General features: G+C 34.2%; 1 protein-coding gene and 1 pseudogene across 1 annotated transcript; one reads left to right on the top strand and one right to left on the bottom strand.

Moving 5' to 3' along the window:
- Positions 1-6,112: 6,112 nt before the first annotated feature.
- Positions 6,113-7,318, top strand: LOC145046861 (uncharacterized). The gene is made up of 3 exons (XM_078995120.1): positions 6,113-6,704; positions 6,819-7,114; positions 7,196-7,318. Exons 1-3 carry the CDS (start codon positions 6,113-6,115, stop codon positions 7,316-7,318), a joined length of 1,011 nt encoding a protein of 336 aa, XP_078851246.1.
- A 5,918-nt stretch (positions 7,319-13,236) lies between these two features.
- Positions 13,237-13,692, bottom strand: LOC145046860 (zinc finger protein ZAT11 pseudogene; annotated as a pseudogene).
- Between the last annotated feature and the right edge of the window lie 2,270 nt (positions 13,693-15,962).

The following is a 15,962-nucleotide window of genomic DNA, read 5'->3' as shown; positions in this document are numbered from 1 at the left end:
TCTTGACTAGTGCATGGTCGTTAGCCGAACGGGTAGGATAGGACACAACCTTCCATTATAAGTATAATGAAATACGAAGTAACTAAACACTTTTATAAATTCCCAAAATCTTAGTTACTTTAAGAAAAATGTGGAGTTGGTGCTAATCCATGAAATTGCACATTGCACCTTGTTGGTCGATTAGTGGAGCGTGTGTGGTTAACTGGCACACTAATATGGTACCAATGAAGGATGACAATGGATAGCTTGATGTTTATCATAGATCAATGGAGCATATGTGGTTAACCGACACATTGATTAGGTGATTTGTAACATCGAGAGTTGATAGTTTGTTTTATTTACTTCTTTTTATAGTTTATTTTATCATATTTCATTCATAATTTAGATAATTTCCATGCGTATTTTCCTTTTTGTTATTTTATGACTATTTCGGGTACTTTCGAATCTTGTGAGCATAATTGCAGGTTTTCGAGTCAAGCGGAGCGGGAGTGCTCGGGACGTATGGAAAGCGATGGGAGTTCGTAAACAAAAAGGATGTTAAGCTTGGTGATTGTGGAGATGATGCATGGAGCGAGCTTGATGATTATTTGAAGGCTTGGAGAAAATGAAGTTTGAATTTGTAAGAATCGAAAGAATATTCAAGCGTGCGTAGATTATTAATCGGACGAGTTCACAAGCTTTGGAGGATTTGGAGAAGCCAAATTAGGCTTAAAATGAAGAAAACTTTAAGAAAAATGGGTTAGGAGCTGATTTGACTCGAACTGGGCCAAGTGGGCTAAGCTATGGAGGCCCAAACCTCAAAGATGCTACATCCAGGGACCACCCGCGCAGCAGCAATCGGGTTGCGCAAGGCCTTGCAGGGGCATTTCCGGGAATTCATGTTTTGAGCTATATGGGGAAGGTTGGTGCCTATCTTTTGCATACTCTTAGACATCCGATTTTTGAAGATTCTCTCTGAAGTTTTGAAGAATTTTGAAGGCCAAGAACACCTCAAGAACATCATCTTTTTACCTCTTGATTCTTGCTTAATGTTTGGTACAATCTTCTCTATCTTTGTTTCTTTGATTTTAGCTATGCTTAGCTAAACTAATATTGGTTGACTTATGTTGAATACTTTGAACTTTTGTTGAATGTTGAAGAATCCATGAACATGTTCTTAAATCTTTATGGGAATGTTTTGTGTTCTAACATCTTATCACTACCTGTATGTTTTAGTTCATGAGTTTAAATGTGTTTGTGGTAATTAGTTGGCTAATTTCTTGATTAAGTAAAGGGTCCTCAAATTAGCAAGCAACAAATGATTTTTGTGTTGTTTTTGCTTCACACAATCATAAAAGCATTTTCTCCAACATGGTAGTGGAAGCTTTTGACTCCTCTTGGATTTGGTGACTTTTTGGTTCTTAATGCTAGTTGACTTTCACTAATTACATGCTTATTGGAATTAGTGACTTTGACTAAGGAAATTGTTATGAGCTTCTCTAACTATTTCAACAATTAAGAAAAGTCTAGGTAATCTCAAGCTCCTTGGATTACCATAGCCAAATTAAGGAATTAAAACAAGTATTGCACCATTAGATTCTAATGATATGTTCATCAAAAAGTCAAAGTGAGGAAACCTTAAGTCAACAATCCTTCTCTTATTGATTTACATCAAATCTTGTTTTCGTTAAATTGTCAATTTAAATCATAGTTTAATTCTAGTTTGTTTCAAGTACTTCAAAACACCAAAACCCCCATTTTTAATTTATTATCATTTAGCAAGTATTTTCACAAAGAGATCTTTCATAGAGTTATAAATTGAACCAATCTCCGTGGATTCGATCCCTTTACCACTATACACTATTTTAATATGTAATATTTAGGTTTATTAATTTTATTGGCCTCGACAACCATCAAGAGTACCGAGCTAATTTGCATGGTTATCTACACCTTGTTTGTGATCCTCGGCATCCTAGTCACAAATGGAGGGCACAATCGAGATTTAAACATGCCATTGAAAAGTTCAATGAATCTCAAAAGATCTAGGAATTTCAATTCATTTAAAACTTAAATTTCCTTTTCGTTTTTCATGGTGGAAATCAGTAAATCATCATTTACCTACCTTCAAATGTTCTCCAATTTGGATTACGATATCCCTCTTCTAAATTGTAAAATATTGTGTTGGGTCCTAGCCTTAATATCTCATTTGGGTGTTTTATTAAGGACTCAATCAACTAACTTGAATTTTCTCCCGTTTTGTGGATGTCAAAGTCTAACAACTATGGTCTTCTTGAATCCGTTGGAAAAAGTTTTCCATTTGAAGATGATGTTCAACGATTGGATTATGGAAATGGAAATCATTCTTCACTTCCTCCACCTCCTCCAATAATTCTCCCTGACCCATGTATTTGAAGACTTGAAAAGTTCAAGATCACTCAAGCCTTATTGGCAAAAAGACACAAAGATGGAAAGTCGGTATGCGTTCATGTATTGGATATGAAGTTACATATTCATAGATTAGGAATGTTGGGTGTTGATGTCTTGGAGAAGTTAGATGTTGACTAGGTTCTTCACTCACTTACTGAATCATATGGTAAGTTCGTTAGAGAGTACTATATAATGGAACACGATGTGACCCTCATTGATTTGACTTATTTGCTTATTGCCGCCGAATCGGAAATGATTTGGCACACTGGACGAGCAAATTTTTCTGGTAAATCAATATCCCAACCTTCTATGGGTAATGGCAACATTGGAAGTACAGAAAAGTTTTCTCTACGCAAGAGAAAGGTTGGGTCTGAGATAGTCCCGTGTACCATTCCAGAAAAATCTATATGTTTCTACTGCCAAAAGAGGGGGCATTGGTTACGAAGCTACCCTGACTACCTGAGAGATCTAGGAGATGGGAGAGTCAAAATATATGACTCTATTTCAGGTAAAATCCACTATCTAACTCTATTAAGTTCATGTTTGTAGATTCTTAATACGTGATGTTATTAGATGGCATTTTAATGTTTTGTAGGATCGAAGAAAAGAAAGGAAGCTTAAAGGAAGAAACGTGTTGAGTCTGATCACGAAGATATGGATTTCGATCACATGATTCGATGATCGGATTTTTGAGCTCCTACTTAGAGTTATGATAGATTGCTTAGGAATATGTAATTGCATAGTTTTCATTTGAATTGCATTGTAAGGAAAAGTTTTTCCGCACCTTTTATAAATAAAATAAATTTTGGTTTTTGTCTTATTTATATATTTCCTTGCAATGGCATGTGTGAAAATTGATGTTTGTGTATTTCTATTTTTAGCTATATTGAAATGGATGTGATTCTTAGTTATATTATTTGTGGTAATGTCGAGAATTTACCAAATAAGGAATGATTCTTGTCACCCGAGTTTCGATTGGACAGAAACTTCGAATCATACAACTTGTATTGTATGATGAATGGGAACCTTCATATTTGGAAAATTAAGACTAATTCCTTTACAAAAAGTCAAGTGAAGGACTAAGAGAACTGGTACATAATGTTGTGCACTAGTCAAGTCCGCCACAAAGAACAATAAGATTATTCATCATGATTTACTAAAATTCTAGTAAATACGGTTATGCTTACAAGATTAAGTACAATTCTGAATCATTGAAAAGTTTCAATGAATGATAGAACGAATAAGAAGAATAAAATAGGCAGAAAGATAAAAGTTTCTCCAAACTAAAAAGATGGGAGAGTACTTTAGTATCATGTTTTATGATCGTGTTGATTATGAAAACATATCACAATTGATCCTCTAAGGACACCTTAGTGCACCAGTATGGCTAAGAAGAGAAATTGGAAGTTGTTGAAATTGTTAAATCAAAAGGTGGGTCATACTTTGTTCCAAAATTGAGTCTTAAAGTCACACTCCAAGATTGTGACTTGAGTGATACATCTTAAGAAGTTTTTAACACACTCATCAAATGTGGAGTAGAAAAATGTTTCTCTTACTCTTGCATAGTTGAAATTGGTAAGTTGTGATGTCTTGAATAAGATAAAGACCAACTAAGACCAATTGTGTGTGGTGCTTGTCTTGATAAGAATCCTCACTAACTCTTGAATATTTGTTTGACAAGAAATGTTTCTTAACAAAATAATCTTATATGTCAAGAGGTCATTAGGAGTCTAAATGATCTTGAAAAGTTTCAAAGACAAATCAAGAATAAACCTAGTTTAACACTAGCATGTGACTTGAGATTTGTAACCTATCGTGTTAACATATTCGTGTTCCTATGACATTCCAGTTTGGTCAACTATGCACGTGAGTGCTATGAGTTCTCAATTGATTACATAGAGGCAAGACACCTTGTTCAATGAAAGAACATTGACTAGTATATGTGAGCTGCTAAATAACTTGGAAGCAATGGTGGGATCCTTGATGGCAAGAAATTAATAATGAACAAGTTTTGTCCATAAGAGTTTGGATTTGTCACAAAAATTATCTTATGATTATGGTTATGACAAATTCACATGGATAGGAACACATACACCATAAAATCTAAGTGTCATAAGGTTTCTCTACTTCATGAAAATGATTGTGAGGAAACACTTTCACTATGAAGATTTTAAGGAGATAACGATTGTGTAAATTGCATTCTCAAATTTATTATGATTACGTCATCCGTCTTCATATTTCGAATTGTGAGATTTAGCAATTAGTTTAAGCATTTAAGACTTATTGCTATAAGTGATGAAATTGTTTAGACACACATATAAGCTATCTAAGGAAAGGTGTATGAGCTTGAGAAGCTTAGATAAAGGATTATCGAAGCATATCGTATTAGAAATATGATCTTTGGAAGTCAATAAGTATTGCTTTCTAGAAGTCCCACAGTTTTCTGAATACGTGTCAAAGCTAGCAGGAGCCTAAATGTTATGCTGGTGTTAGGTGCAATTTGTGCACCTGTTTGCACATCTTTTAGTCCCTTTTCATACATCTATTTAGCATAATTGTTCTTCATTTGTCTTGCATTTCACCACATTTTATGTTAGTCTCTAGAACAACCTTATTTACACATTTTTCATGTATTTTTCAGATAAACCGGAAGTTGGAACGCGCTTTAGGAAGTGTTAGGAAGCATTGGTGAAGATTTCAGGATGATCGGGCGAAGAACGAAAAAGTTGGAAAAATCAAGTTTGGATTCGGAGTCAAAGCGGAACACGGGCCGTGTCAGATTTACTCTATGTCCAACACGGGTCGTGTTGACCAAAATGTGAGCTGTTGACCATGTTGAACACGGGCCGTGTCAGATTTACTCTATGTCCAACACGGGCCGTGTTCAACCCAGAAACCAACTTTTGGCAGTTTTTCCTATCTTTCATATTATGGGTTAAGGGCCATTTTTACAAACACACAACATATCAGAGCACATTTAGAGGAGTATTTTCAAAGGTACTTTCCCAAGATGAAAGCTTCAGTCCTATGGAGGGAAATCATTGGAATCAAGCAGCACAAGAGAGAAGCTTTTCACACATATTGGGAGCGATTCAAGAAACTTTGTGCTCGATGCCCAAAGCATGGAATTACCGAATATCAGCTTCTCCAATATTTCATTGAAGGAATGACTCCAATGGAAAGAAGGCTTCTTAATGCCTCCAGTGGCAGATCTTTACCCGACAAGACTCCTAAAGAAATCTGCAATCTAATCAAGAACATGGCTGAAGATTCCAAACACTCAAGCCATGATGAAGAATGGTACATGGATGCACCCCGAGGTGTAAAAGAAGTCCAGACTCCTCAAATTGAAGCTCAATTATCCGAGCTTACGAAAGTGGTTATGATGCAAGACAAAGATAAAGGTGTGCAGCCCACAGCCCGCCCATGCGGTATTTGCACTCAAGTGGGGGATCCAACCGATATGTGTCCACAACTCCAAAAGGAAGACTACGAAGAAGCAAAAGTCATGGGAGGCTATTCTGGGTCAAATCATATGGGTTATGAGCAGCCACGGGGTGATCAAAGATGGAGTAACAATCAAGGTTGGGGAGGAAATTATCAACCAAGTCAACCACATCAATACCAACAAAGACCACCTTTTCCATCACAAAACTTTCAGCCAAGGCAACCACAACACCCTCCTTAACAATCAGGTTCATCAAGTATGTCCTTAGAGGACATAGTGAAGAGTTTGGCAACTAGTACACAAGCTTTCCAACAAGAGACAAAAGCAAGCATAAAGAACTTAGAGAACCAAGTTTCACAGCTTGCTACTTCCGTAAGCAAATTAGAATCTCAAGGAAAGTTACCTGCACAAAATGAAACAAAGCCAAGGCACAATGTGTGTGCCATCACATTGAGAGGCGGAAAGAGCTATGATGGTCCAAAAGTGTTGGTTGATCAAAAGGAAGAAGAAATAGTGATCGAAGAGGCAACCAAAGAAGAGAAGAAGGAAGGGAAAACAATCGAAAAGATGCCCTTCATCACTGAGTCGAAAGCCACACCTGCTCCATTTCCTGAAAGATTAAAGAGCACGAAGAAAGAACGAGAGGAGAATGAGATCATGCAAATGTTCAAGAGAGTTCAAATCAACATTCCACTCCTTGAGGCCATCAAGCAAGTACCTAGATATGCAAGGTTCCTTAAGGATCTTTGTGTATCTAAAAAGAAATTAAAAGGAAATCAAGTCGTAACAGTTGGGGAACAAGTATCCGCAGTTTTGCAAAAGAGGATGCCCCCAAAGTGCAAGGATCCCGGTGTTTTTACCGTGCCTTGAAAATTGGGGAATCTTCATGTACCCCGAGTCATGCTAGATCTAGGTGCATCCGTAAATGTTCTACCATATTCTCTTTTCAAATCAACTAGTGTAGGAACATTGAGCAAAACCGGTGTAATCATCCAACTTGCCGACTGGTCTTTGGTACACCCAAATAGTGTACTAGATGACGTGTTAGTGCAAGTTGATGAATTTATCTTCTCGGCTGATTTTTATGTCTTAGATATGGGAGATGATGACTCTCCAAGTTCAAGTTCCATACTTTTGGGTAGACCTTTTCTTAAAACTTCCAAAACAAAAATTGATGTCTACAATGGAACTTTAAGTATGGAATTTGATGGTCAAGTTATCAACTTCAATGTTCACATAGCAAAAAAGGTTCCTTCTGAGGTTTAATCCGTCAATCTTGTGAATTTGATCGAGCCCTCAACTAAAAAGGGTTTAAGTTTTTCTAACAATGAATTTCTAGAGTTAGTTTTGCAAGGAAAACTAGACAGGGACAAAGCCAAAGAGTTTGCAAAGGAGGTCGATATGGATAATGAGGTGTTGGAGAGTTTGGAGTTTATTGATAACAAAGAAGCATGTGAGGAGTGATGATATAAAACCCAAGCCATCCACCAAAGTCAAAATCCTTCCACCGGTGGAACAAGCACAAGATCCGGGAGCAAAAACTACACCGGACCCTTTAAAGCTAATACATGTCGAGAAGGAAAGCACTCAACCGGTCATTAACTCAAATAAACTATCGAAGAAGGAAGAGAGTGAGTTGATAACTATGCTAAACAAATACCAAAAAAGGATTGAGTCGACAATCTCTGATATTAAAGGTTTAAGTCCTTTTTGGTTTGTTTGCAAAAAGAAATCCAAAGGAAGGTTGAAGGTTCAGTTGAAGGAGGTGGCAAGAAGATTGATGTGTTGGAGAGGCCCACATACTTAGAATGAAGCGTATGCTGTGGAAAAGTCGAGCCAACAACTTAAAACAAGGGCAACTTACCGGGAGGCAACCCGGGGGTATTTCTGTCATTTCTTTAAAAAAATTCCATTTCTTTGAAGTTTTTGGTTTTTAATGTTCCAAATGCATTTAAGCATGTTTTTAAATCACCAAACGGACCTCGGGATGCAAAACCATTTCGTTTGAACAAGAGGGAATTTTTTCGTTCAAAAAGTGGGAAGTGGCAAACACAGCCGTACACAGCCCGTGCTCATTTTTTGCCTTATATTGAACACGGGTCGTGTTCAAGCGAGACAAACATTTTCGCGGTTAGAGGGGTACACGGTCCGTGTCATTTTTCCCTTATGCCCAACACAGGCCGTGTTCATCCATTTTCAAAATTTTAAACCCCCTACACGGGCCGTGTGTTTTTACACTAAAAGAACACGGGTCGTGTTCGTGCTGCAGAACAAATGTGTTTTAAGTATAAAAAATCGGCTTTTATCACCCCATACACCCGTAACTCACCTCCAAAACAATTTCTCTCTTCCAAGATCCCCTAGGTCCGAAATTCTCACAATTTTTTTTGTGCTTTTGGGCTTGATACTTCATGTAGGCAAGCTTGGGGAGGGTGAAGAGGAGGTTCCCATCAACTGCAAGGCTCCAAGAACGATTCGGTAAATTCTTTCCATATCTTTAATCGTTCATATTTTGTTTTAAAATTCAATATGTGTGCACTTGTGACTGTTTTAGACTCTTACCCAACCCGACTACCATCCCCCACCACCTTCCGGTGATTAGATAGGTTGTTCCGCCCTCTCCAAGCATCAAGGATGATGTTTATCTTTAAGCTTGGGGAGGGGTAGAGTTGTACACTAGGTTCAGTCATGCATTAGTTTTACACTAGGTTCATTCATGCATTTTCAAAAAAAAAAAAAAAAAGATTTTTATTCCATGTTTGTTTTGATCCAACCCAAGGCAGCCTAATCTTCTAAAAACTGTTGAATTGGTAAGTGAGTCGTATGCCTTGAGATTTGACTTATTCTTTTTATTGAAAAATCTCAATGCAAGCTAATTGCACATGAACACACCTCCCGAAGCTACTCGTGCAAAACAGAAAATGAAAATGTTGTCAACATCGGAGCATATCGACAGGTATGATTCAATCTTTGGGACACGTGACCGTTCTTATGAGTAGTAAGTGCTCAATTGGTCCTAAAATGCCAAATTCAAGAAAACAATAAAAAAAAATATCAAATTTCAGTGTCCCGAACCTTCCAGCGCTCTAAAACATCCTTTCTACTAATTCTCTTTTATATACTTTTCTTGGGGACATTGTTTCCAACTATACTTACGGGTTTTTTCATGTTGACGTCAGTCCCCCGAAAAATATCTTAGAAGCCCCTCACGGTAATAGACCGTGAGATGTCCCCATAATAGAAAAGTCAAGGACGGAAACATAAAGAAATAAGCCTAGCAAAAAATAATAATAATAATAATAAATAATAATAATAATAATAATAATAATAATAATAATAAATAAATAAATAAATAAATAAATAAATATACATATTAAGTTAATCTGTGATCTTTGGAACTCGAATAAGTAAGCTCTGAGGGGTGCTCTACATCTAATCGCCTAAAGTTGAATTGTTTGGGACTAATTGGGTTGAAAGTTCGCTACACGGGTTCCATAGAAAGTTTTGAACTTAATAAATAAAAAAAATTTATCGATATGTATAGGTATCCAAATAAAGCTAATATGTGGCCTTTGAGGTTCGGGCGAGTAAAACCACAGGATCTCTTTAAATCTAGCACACTAAGGTCATATAGTCTGGATGTGTTGGTTGGAAGTCCGTTACATGGATTTCAAAGAAAGTCATGAGCTTTATTTGTAGGAAAAACATAATTAGATAGTTTGTATATATTTATTTTTATTTTTATAGTTTAATTTAATAATATATTTAGGAAAAATGATTGATTCCTTTGTACTTGGACTTGAACTTATGACATTGGGACTGACTGTTAATTACTTTGACTAGTGTAAGTGGTTTGAAATTTGTAACCCATCTGGGTAAATTTTAGGGAATTCTTAGAAAATATTTTTTAGAAAAAGATTGTTGTTAATCAACAAATAGTTGGAGTGGGTCATTGTTACATTTTGTAAAACAAAGATGATTGAACATATTTTTCCCACATACATTTTCACGAGAGTAAGACCATAATGTGTTCCATGATTTGACTTGATGCTATTGAAAGGGAACAAGTGTTGTGATCTTTGATTCTGTTGAGTTGCGTTAGTGAGTGGCCAAAGTCTTATTTCTATTGTAATATAATATTTTGAGACCAATACCAAATTGACTCAAGGCACGATAGATACAATCTCAACTATGCTACAAAAACGAGGTTAAATGGGTTGAATCTTTTTCATGATTGTTTTAACTTTTGCATTAAGTTTCAAAAGGTTTTTTTATTTTGATTTGTGTTTCTTTTCTTTTCTTTTATTTTCTCCGGTCTAGATTTTTCTTTTTCTTTCTTGAGGACAAAAAAGATCTAAGCTTGGGGAGATTTGTTAGGTGCAGTTTGTGCACCTTTTTGCACATCTTTTAGTCCCTTTTCATACATCTATTTAACATAATTGTTCTTCATTTGTCTTGCATTTCACCACATTTTATGTTAGTCTCTAGAACAACCTTATTTGCACATTTTCATGTCTTTTTCAGATAAATCGGAGGTTGGAACGCACTTTAGGAAGTCTCGGGAAGCATTGGTGAAGATTTCGGGATGATCGGGCGAAGAACGAAAAAGTTGGAAAAATCAAGTTTGGATTCGGAGTTAGAGGGGAACACGGGCCATGTCAGATTTACTTTATGTCCAACATGGGCCGTGTTAACCAAAATGTGAGTTGTTGACCATGCTGAACACAGGCCGTGTCAGATTTACTTTATGTCTAACACGGGCCGTGTTTGACCCAGAAACCAACTTTTGGCAGTTTTTCCTATCTTTCATATTACGGGTTAAGGGCCATTTTTACAAACACACAACATATCAGAGCACATTTGGAGGAGGATTTTCAAAGGTTTTTGCAAGGGTTTGATTAGCAATCATTTGGAAACATTATTTCTAGTATTTGTAAGTTGTAATTGCACTTTAATTCCATCTTTTATTCTTGTGATCTTGTTCTAGCCATGTGTGGCTAGAACCCTAGTTTCTCCAATTTCATGTTTTGACTTCTTGGTAGTGACTTAAATCATATGACATGATGTTTGTTCTTAATTTCTATATAATGAATTTGATTTTGCTTCAATCGAATGTTTGATTCTAATTGTGATTCTTATTGGCCATTTGAATTAGGGTTAGGTCATTCAAGTTATCTCTTTTACAAATCCGTAATTGTTTTGTGAAATTGAACAAGTAACAAGCATTAAATTGATCTCTATTGAATGAATTTAGTGTAAATCTTATTCATACACTTTTACACTCCAGAGCTTATAAGGAGTATTGGGTGTTGTTGGGAACATTCACATAAAACTTCATGCAATCTTATAATCTAATTCTAAGAGCTTGTTTAGATTAGGTTAATAAGGTTAGGGTTAATCAAAGAGCTTGTTTTGGTTAATTAATATGGTGAATGGGAAGTGTTAGAGCTTTTTAGCACTTTCAAGTACCAACTTAGATAGAATTGAATGAATATTGTGTCATCTTTGAGTCACATTGCTAAATTGTCATACATGAAGTTGGAGTCCTTACAAAATCCGAATCTAATTCACTCATTTAGCTGATTGCATGTGTTTTTAATTTGCTTGTTTAGTCATTCCACTCTAACCACCCCCCCCCCCCCTTGTTACTGTTGGTGACTATAATCCTTGTGCGAAGAGGCAGTTATGAAAAATCAACTTTTTTTCAATCAATTGCAACATTTGTTATGTTTCTAGTAAAGAATTGCAACTTTTCCATATGGTATATGCAACCTTTGTTACGTATTTAATTGCAAAAAATGCAACCTTTGTTACGTCTTTAATTGCAAGAAATGCAACATTGATTACAGTCAAATACAACTTTGTTGTGAACTTTCTAATGCTAATGCAACATTTTTTTTTCTAGTCATGCATATGCCTCATATGTTTTAATAAATTGCTACAAATATTCATACTAAAATTACACCATAACACAACAATAACATAAATATGTTATATAATTTTATGGTCTCCTTTGACATGACTAAATTTAAAATAACATCCATAAATCAAAGTCAACACAAAGTGGTCGGTTATAATCACAAAAAAATAATATTACTAACATTTCAATCAACTTCATTTGCTTTGAATATCACTTACAATACAACGCATATTACCAAGAAAATAGGACCATTCTCCTCAACTACACAATCATTTTCTGGAAGAAACCTAACAAGGAACTCCAAAACTTGTGTTCATCTTCACATTGAACATAAACTATATACCCTAGAAGCTCAGTTCTTTTCCATTGCATACACCAAAAATCTCTACAAGATAACTAAAACGAAAAAGTATTATAAGTTTTAAATCATATAAATGGGGGTTGAAGATAAACTAACAACTTATCTTACAACCTTCCCTTGAATAGCAAAATTAAATTAAATGAACAATCTCTTGCAGGAAGGAATTAGAATTTAATCCATTCCATTGAAGTTCAATTTGTATGAGTATATAAGCAAACTACTTACATTATAGTAACAGTCGCATGACAAACTTTCAAGACCCATTCCATTTAAGTTTATCTTAGAAATAATATAAATAAAAAAATGTTGATTATAGTAACCTCTTTTCTGCTTTTGGGATATCTATGGTCGGTTCATACATCAATCTCAATTTTTTGGTTACCTTTTTGGGATATCTATGGTTGGCTCATACATCAATCTCAATTTTTTGGTTACCTGCAATAGTTAAAGATCATATTGACAAAGCTGAATTATTTTTCATGACTTTCAAGATAAAAATCAAGAAATCATTCATCTCAACTTTAGATACAACAATGGCAAGATAAGCATTTGAAATCCCAACAACCTATGATGTGTTTGCCCTTAAAAATTGTATTTGTTTGACCTTATAACTTCTTATGTTATATGAAAGATTTCAACAATATTGAAAAACTACTAAATGGAATATGAAAGATTTCAACAATATTGAATTCTATTTCTTTGGTAACCAAACACGCTCACAATAGTTTCGTCCTTAATTCGAATTCAAAGATTAGCTTTAAGCCTTTACTTGATCCATACGTTCTTCCCATTAACAACTCATTTATATCTGACCATACATCGTGTCAAGTGTCAACCTTCTATCGTAGACGTGATATCTGTTTTCTAAAATAGTTTGATAAGTTTTAATGATAACTTACAAGCCAAGTTCATTCAATTCATATTCTCAACATCCCCAGATCAATTCGAGTATTGCATGAAAGAAATGTTCCAAAAACCATTATCAAATGATTAGAATGTAATATAATAAATCCAAAATTTGTATCTAAAAGATATATGAACTCGTTTATACAAATAATTTGATGACAGAAAACCCTAATTAATTACATTACTAATTACTAATTAAATAACAATCGGCCACATCTTCAAGTCGTTCTCATACGGAGTCAAATTCAAATCCAAACACAACCCTCTCATCCCAGTCCCACTTTGTTTCTTCCCCGCCATCTGGATAGTTTTTCCGGTGGCATCATCACGGTGCCGCCTCATATGACCACCCAACGCTTGCCCGATGGCAAATTCCTGTCCACAAACCGAGCACCCATGCGTCTTGGGCTTCGCCGGAGATTGATTATGTTCATCGTTTAACTTCGGTCGTTTATGGCTGGCACTGTGGCCTCCAAGCGCTTGAAACGACTGAAACGGTTTGTTGCAGGTCTTACAGTGAAACAACCGGCCTGGCTCCGGCGACGAAGAACTTGATTTTCCCACACGAGAGAGTAGCATTAAGCAGTTAGCCATGTCCATGTTCTCGATCTCATGATCTGTGTCATCTTCTAGCTGTCTTTTCACCGTCATATGATATTGATCGAAAGTTTCTTGAAATTTGTTTTGCAGATGATGTTTTTGAGTGAGTTGTGGGAACATTGAGGTGGTGTTTAAGTATTTATATAGTGTCGTGTGTGGATAACGTTAAGTATGCGTGTGAGAGTGTCTTGTTGGGTAAGGTATAGACGAGTATACTTGCCAATATTACGTGTAAGCGCGTAAGTGATGATGTAAATCTCTAATCAATTTATTATATTATTATAAATAAAAAAAATAATAAAAAAGGTTTTGTCTTCTAAAAATTATAAACTATAAATTTAGTAAAGTTTATTTGATAAAAGGTTGTTATAACGTTTAGTTAGGATTGGATAGACGTAAATGCGGGAGAAGCTTCCCAGATGGATTAAAGAGTGACGGCCACGTTGTGTGTGTGTGTGGTGTATTAGTGACAGTGTGAACACAAATGTCATTGACAAAGAAAAGCGTCGTGACTTTTCCGTGTAGTGTGTTCAAGAAGCAGTGGTCTTGTTTGGTCAAGAAATTGCGCAGATATAATTACAAAGTTAAAACAGTGATCGTAAAAATTTTAAAATTTTAAAATATTTTGGAATTACTTTTTAGCAATGTATTTCGGTCATTATATCTATAATCTTAATTTATTGTGTAGATTTGTAATTTATTATAAATATTTTAAAATTTTAACATATGTTCCAATTATTTTTTAACCATGTTTTTTGGTGTATATATATATATATATATATATATATATATATATATATATATATATATATATATATATATATATATATATATATATATATGGGAAAACTGTACCTAACAACCTTATATAAGCTTAGATACCTAACCACATTATACTACATTGTTTTGCATTATATTTCCATTGCAATCGTCTAAGGTTCTTAAACTTCAACTCTTAACTTGATTTACTTCCAAGATTTTCAGACATTCATCATTATATTCTTCCTACACCATTAGATTTGTAACGCAGTATATGAAGCCCACCAGGGGGTCTCCGATAAAAAAACGTCATTTGAAGGAAGATAATGGTGAAAGTCCAAAGATTTTGGAAGCAATCAAGTTATGAGGTTGAATTTTAAGAACTTTGGGTGGTTACAATGCAAATATGATACAAAATTACATAGTATGATATGGTTAGGTACCTAACCTTATATAAGGTTGTTAGGTATATTCACTTTACCCTATATATATATATATATATATATATATATATATATATATATATATATATATATATATATATATATATATATATATATATATTGATGTTCAATATAGAACCACAATAAACCAAGGAACCAATCGTGAGAATCAGAAATCATAACGATCAACGGCCAAGAAAATAGATGTACACTTTTACATTGGACGCACACACACTGAATTATACCAAAAAATCCACCATTAAAAAAAAAAAAAAAAAAAAAAAAAAAAAAAAAAAAACTACCACTTTTTTCCATTTAAAATTTTTTTAGACCATTTTTTTATCAAAAAAAAAACTGAATATATTGTTGTTTACGATTTTTCTAACTCTTTCCTTAAAGATCCATGATAATATATAAAAAACGAACTTTTTTTTTTCGAAAAAATTTCACTTCATTTTCTTTAATGAAAAAAGTTAAGTTCTATTTTTTATAGAAAAAAATTAATAAATATATCAAAATTCATATTTTTTGTACTTTCTAAACATAGATTCATATTCATATTAATATATATATATATATATATATATATATATATATATATATATATATATATATATTTCAGTTCAGATTCACATTGTAACTTGTTCATATTCATATTGTAAACTTGTTCAAATTCACATTGTGAACCTCCTCAGATTCACAGTATGTATAATAATAAATCAAATTCACAGTGTGAATCTGAACTGATCGGAGCTTTTTCAAATTGTGAATTTTAAAATTTGAAATATTTACAGTTTAGATTCACAATGTGAATCTACACTAATCGAGATTTATTTTTTGTGTGAACCTTCTCAGATTCACAATGTGAATCTGAACTGTTCGAAATTTTTCATATTGTAAATGTTAAAAATTGAAATATTTACAGTTTAGATTCACAGTGTGAATCTACGCTGTTCGATTTTTTTTAATCGGTGTTGATATTTACTAATAGAGTACAAAAAATTAATAATTTTGGTATAATTAGTTTTTTTTAATAAAAAAATCTTAAATATTGAAAAAAAAATAAGAAAATTAAGTGGATGTTTTTCGAAAAAAAAAAAAGTTCGTTTTTATATATCA

This window comes from Lactuca saligna, chromosome 5, assembly GCF_052625555.1.
Source record: "Lactuca saligna cultivar CGN05327 chromosome 5, ASM5262555v1, whole genome shotgun sequence".
Taxonomy (NCBI): Eukaryota; Viridiplantae; Streptophyta; class Magnoliopsida; order Asterales; family Asteraceae; genus Lactuca; species Lactuca saligna.
This window is presented reverse-complemented; position numbering and strand designations above follow the sequence as displayed.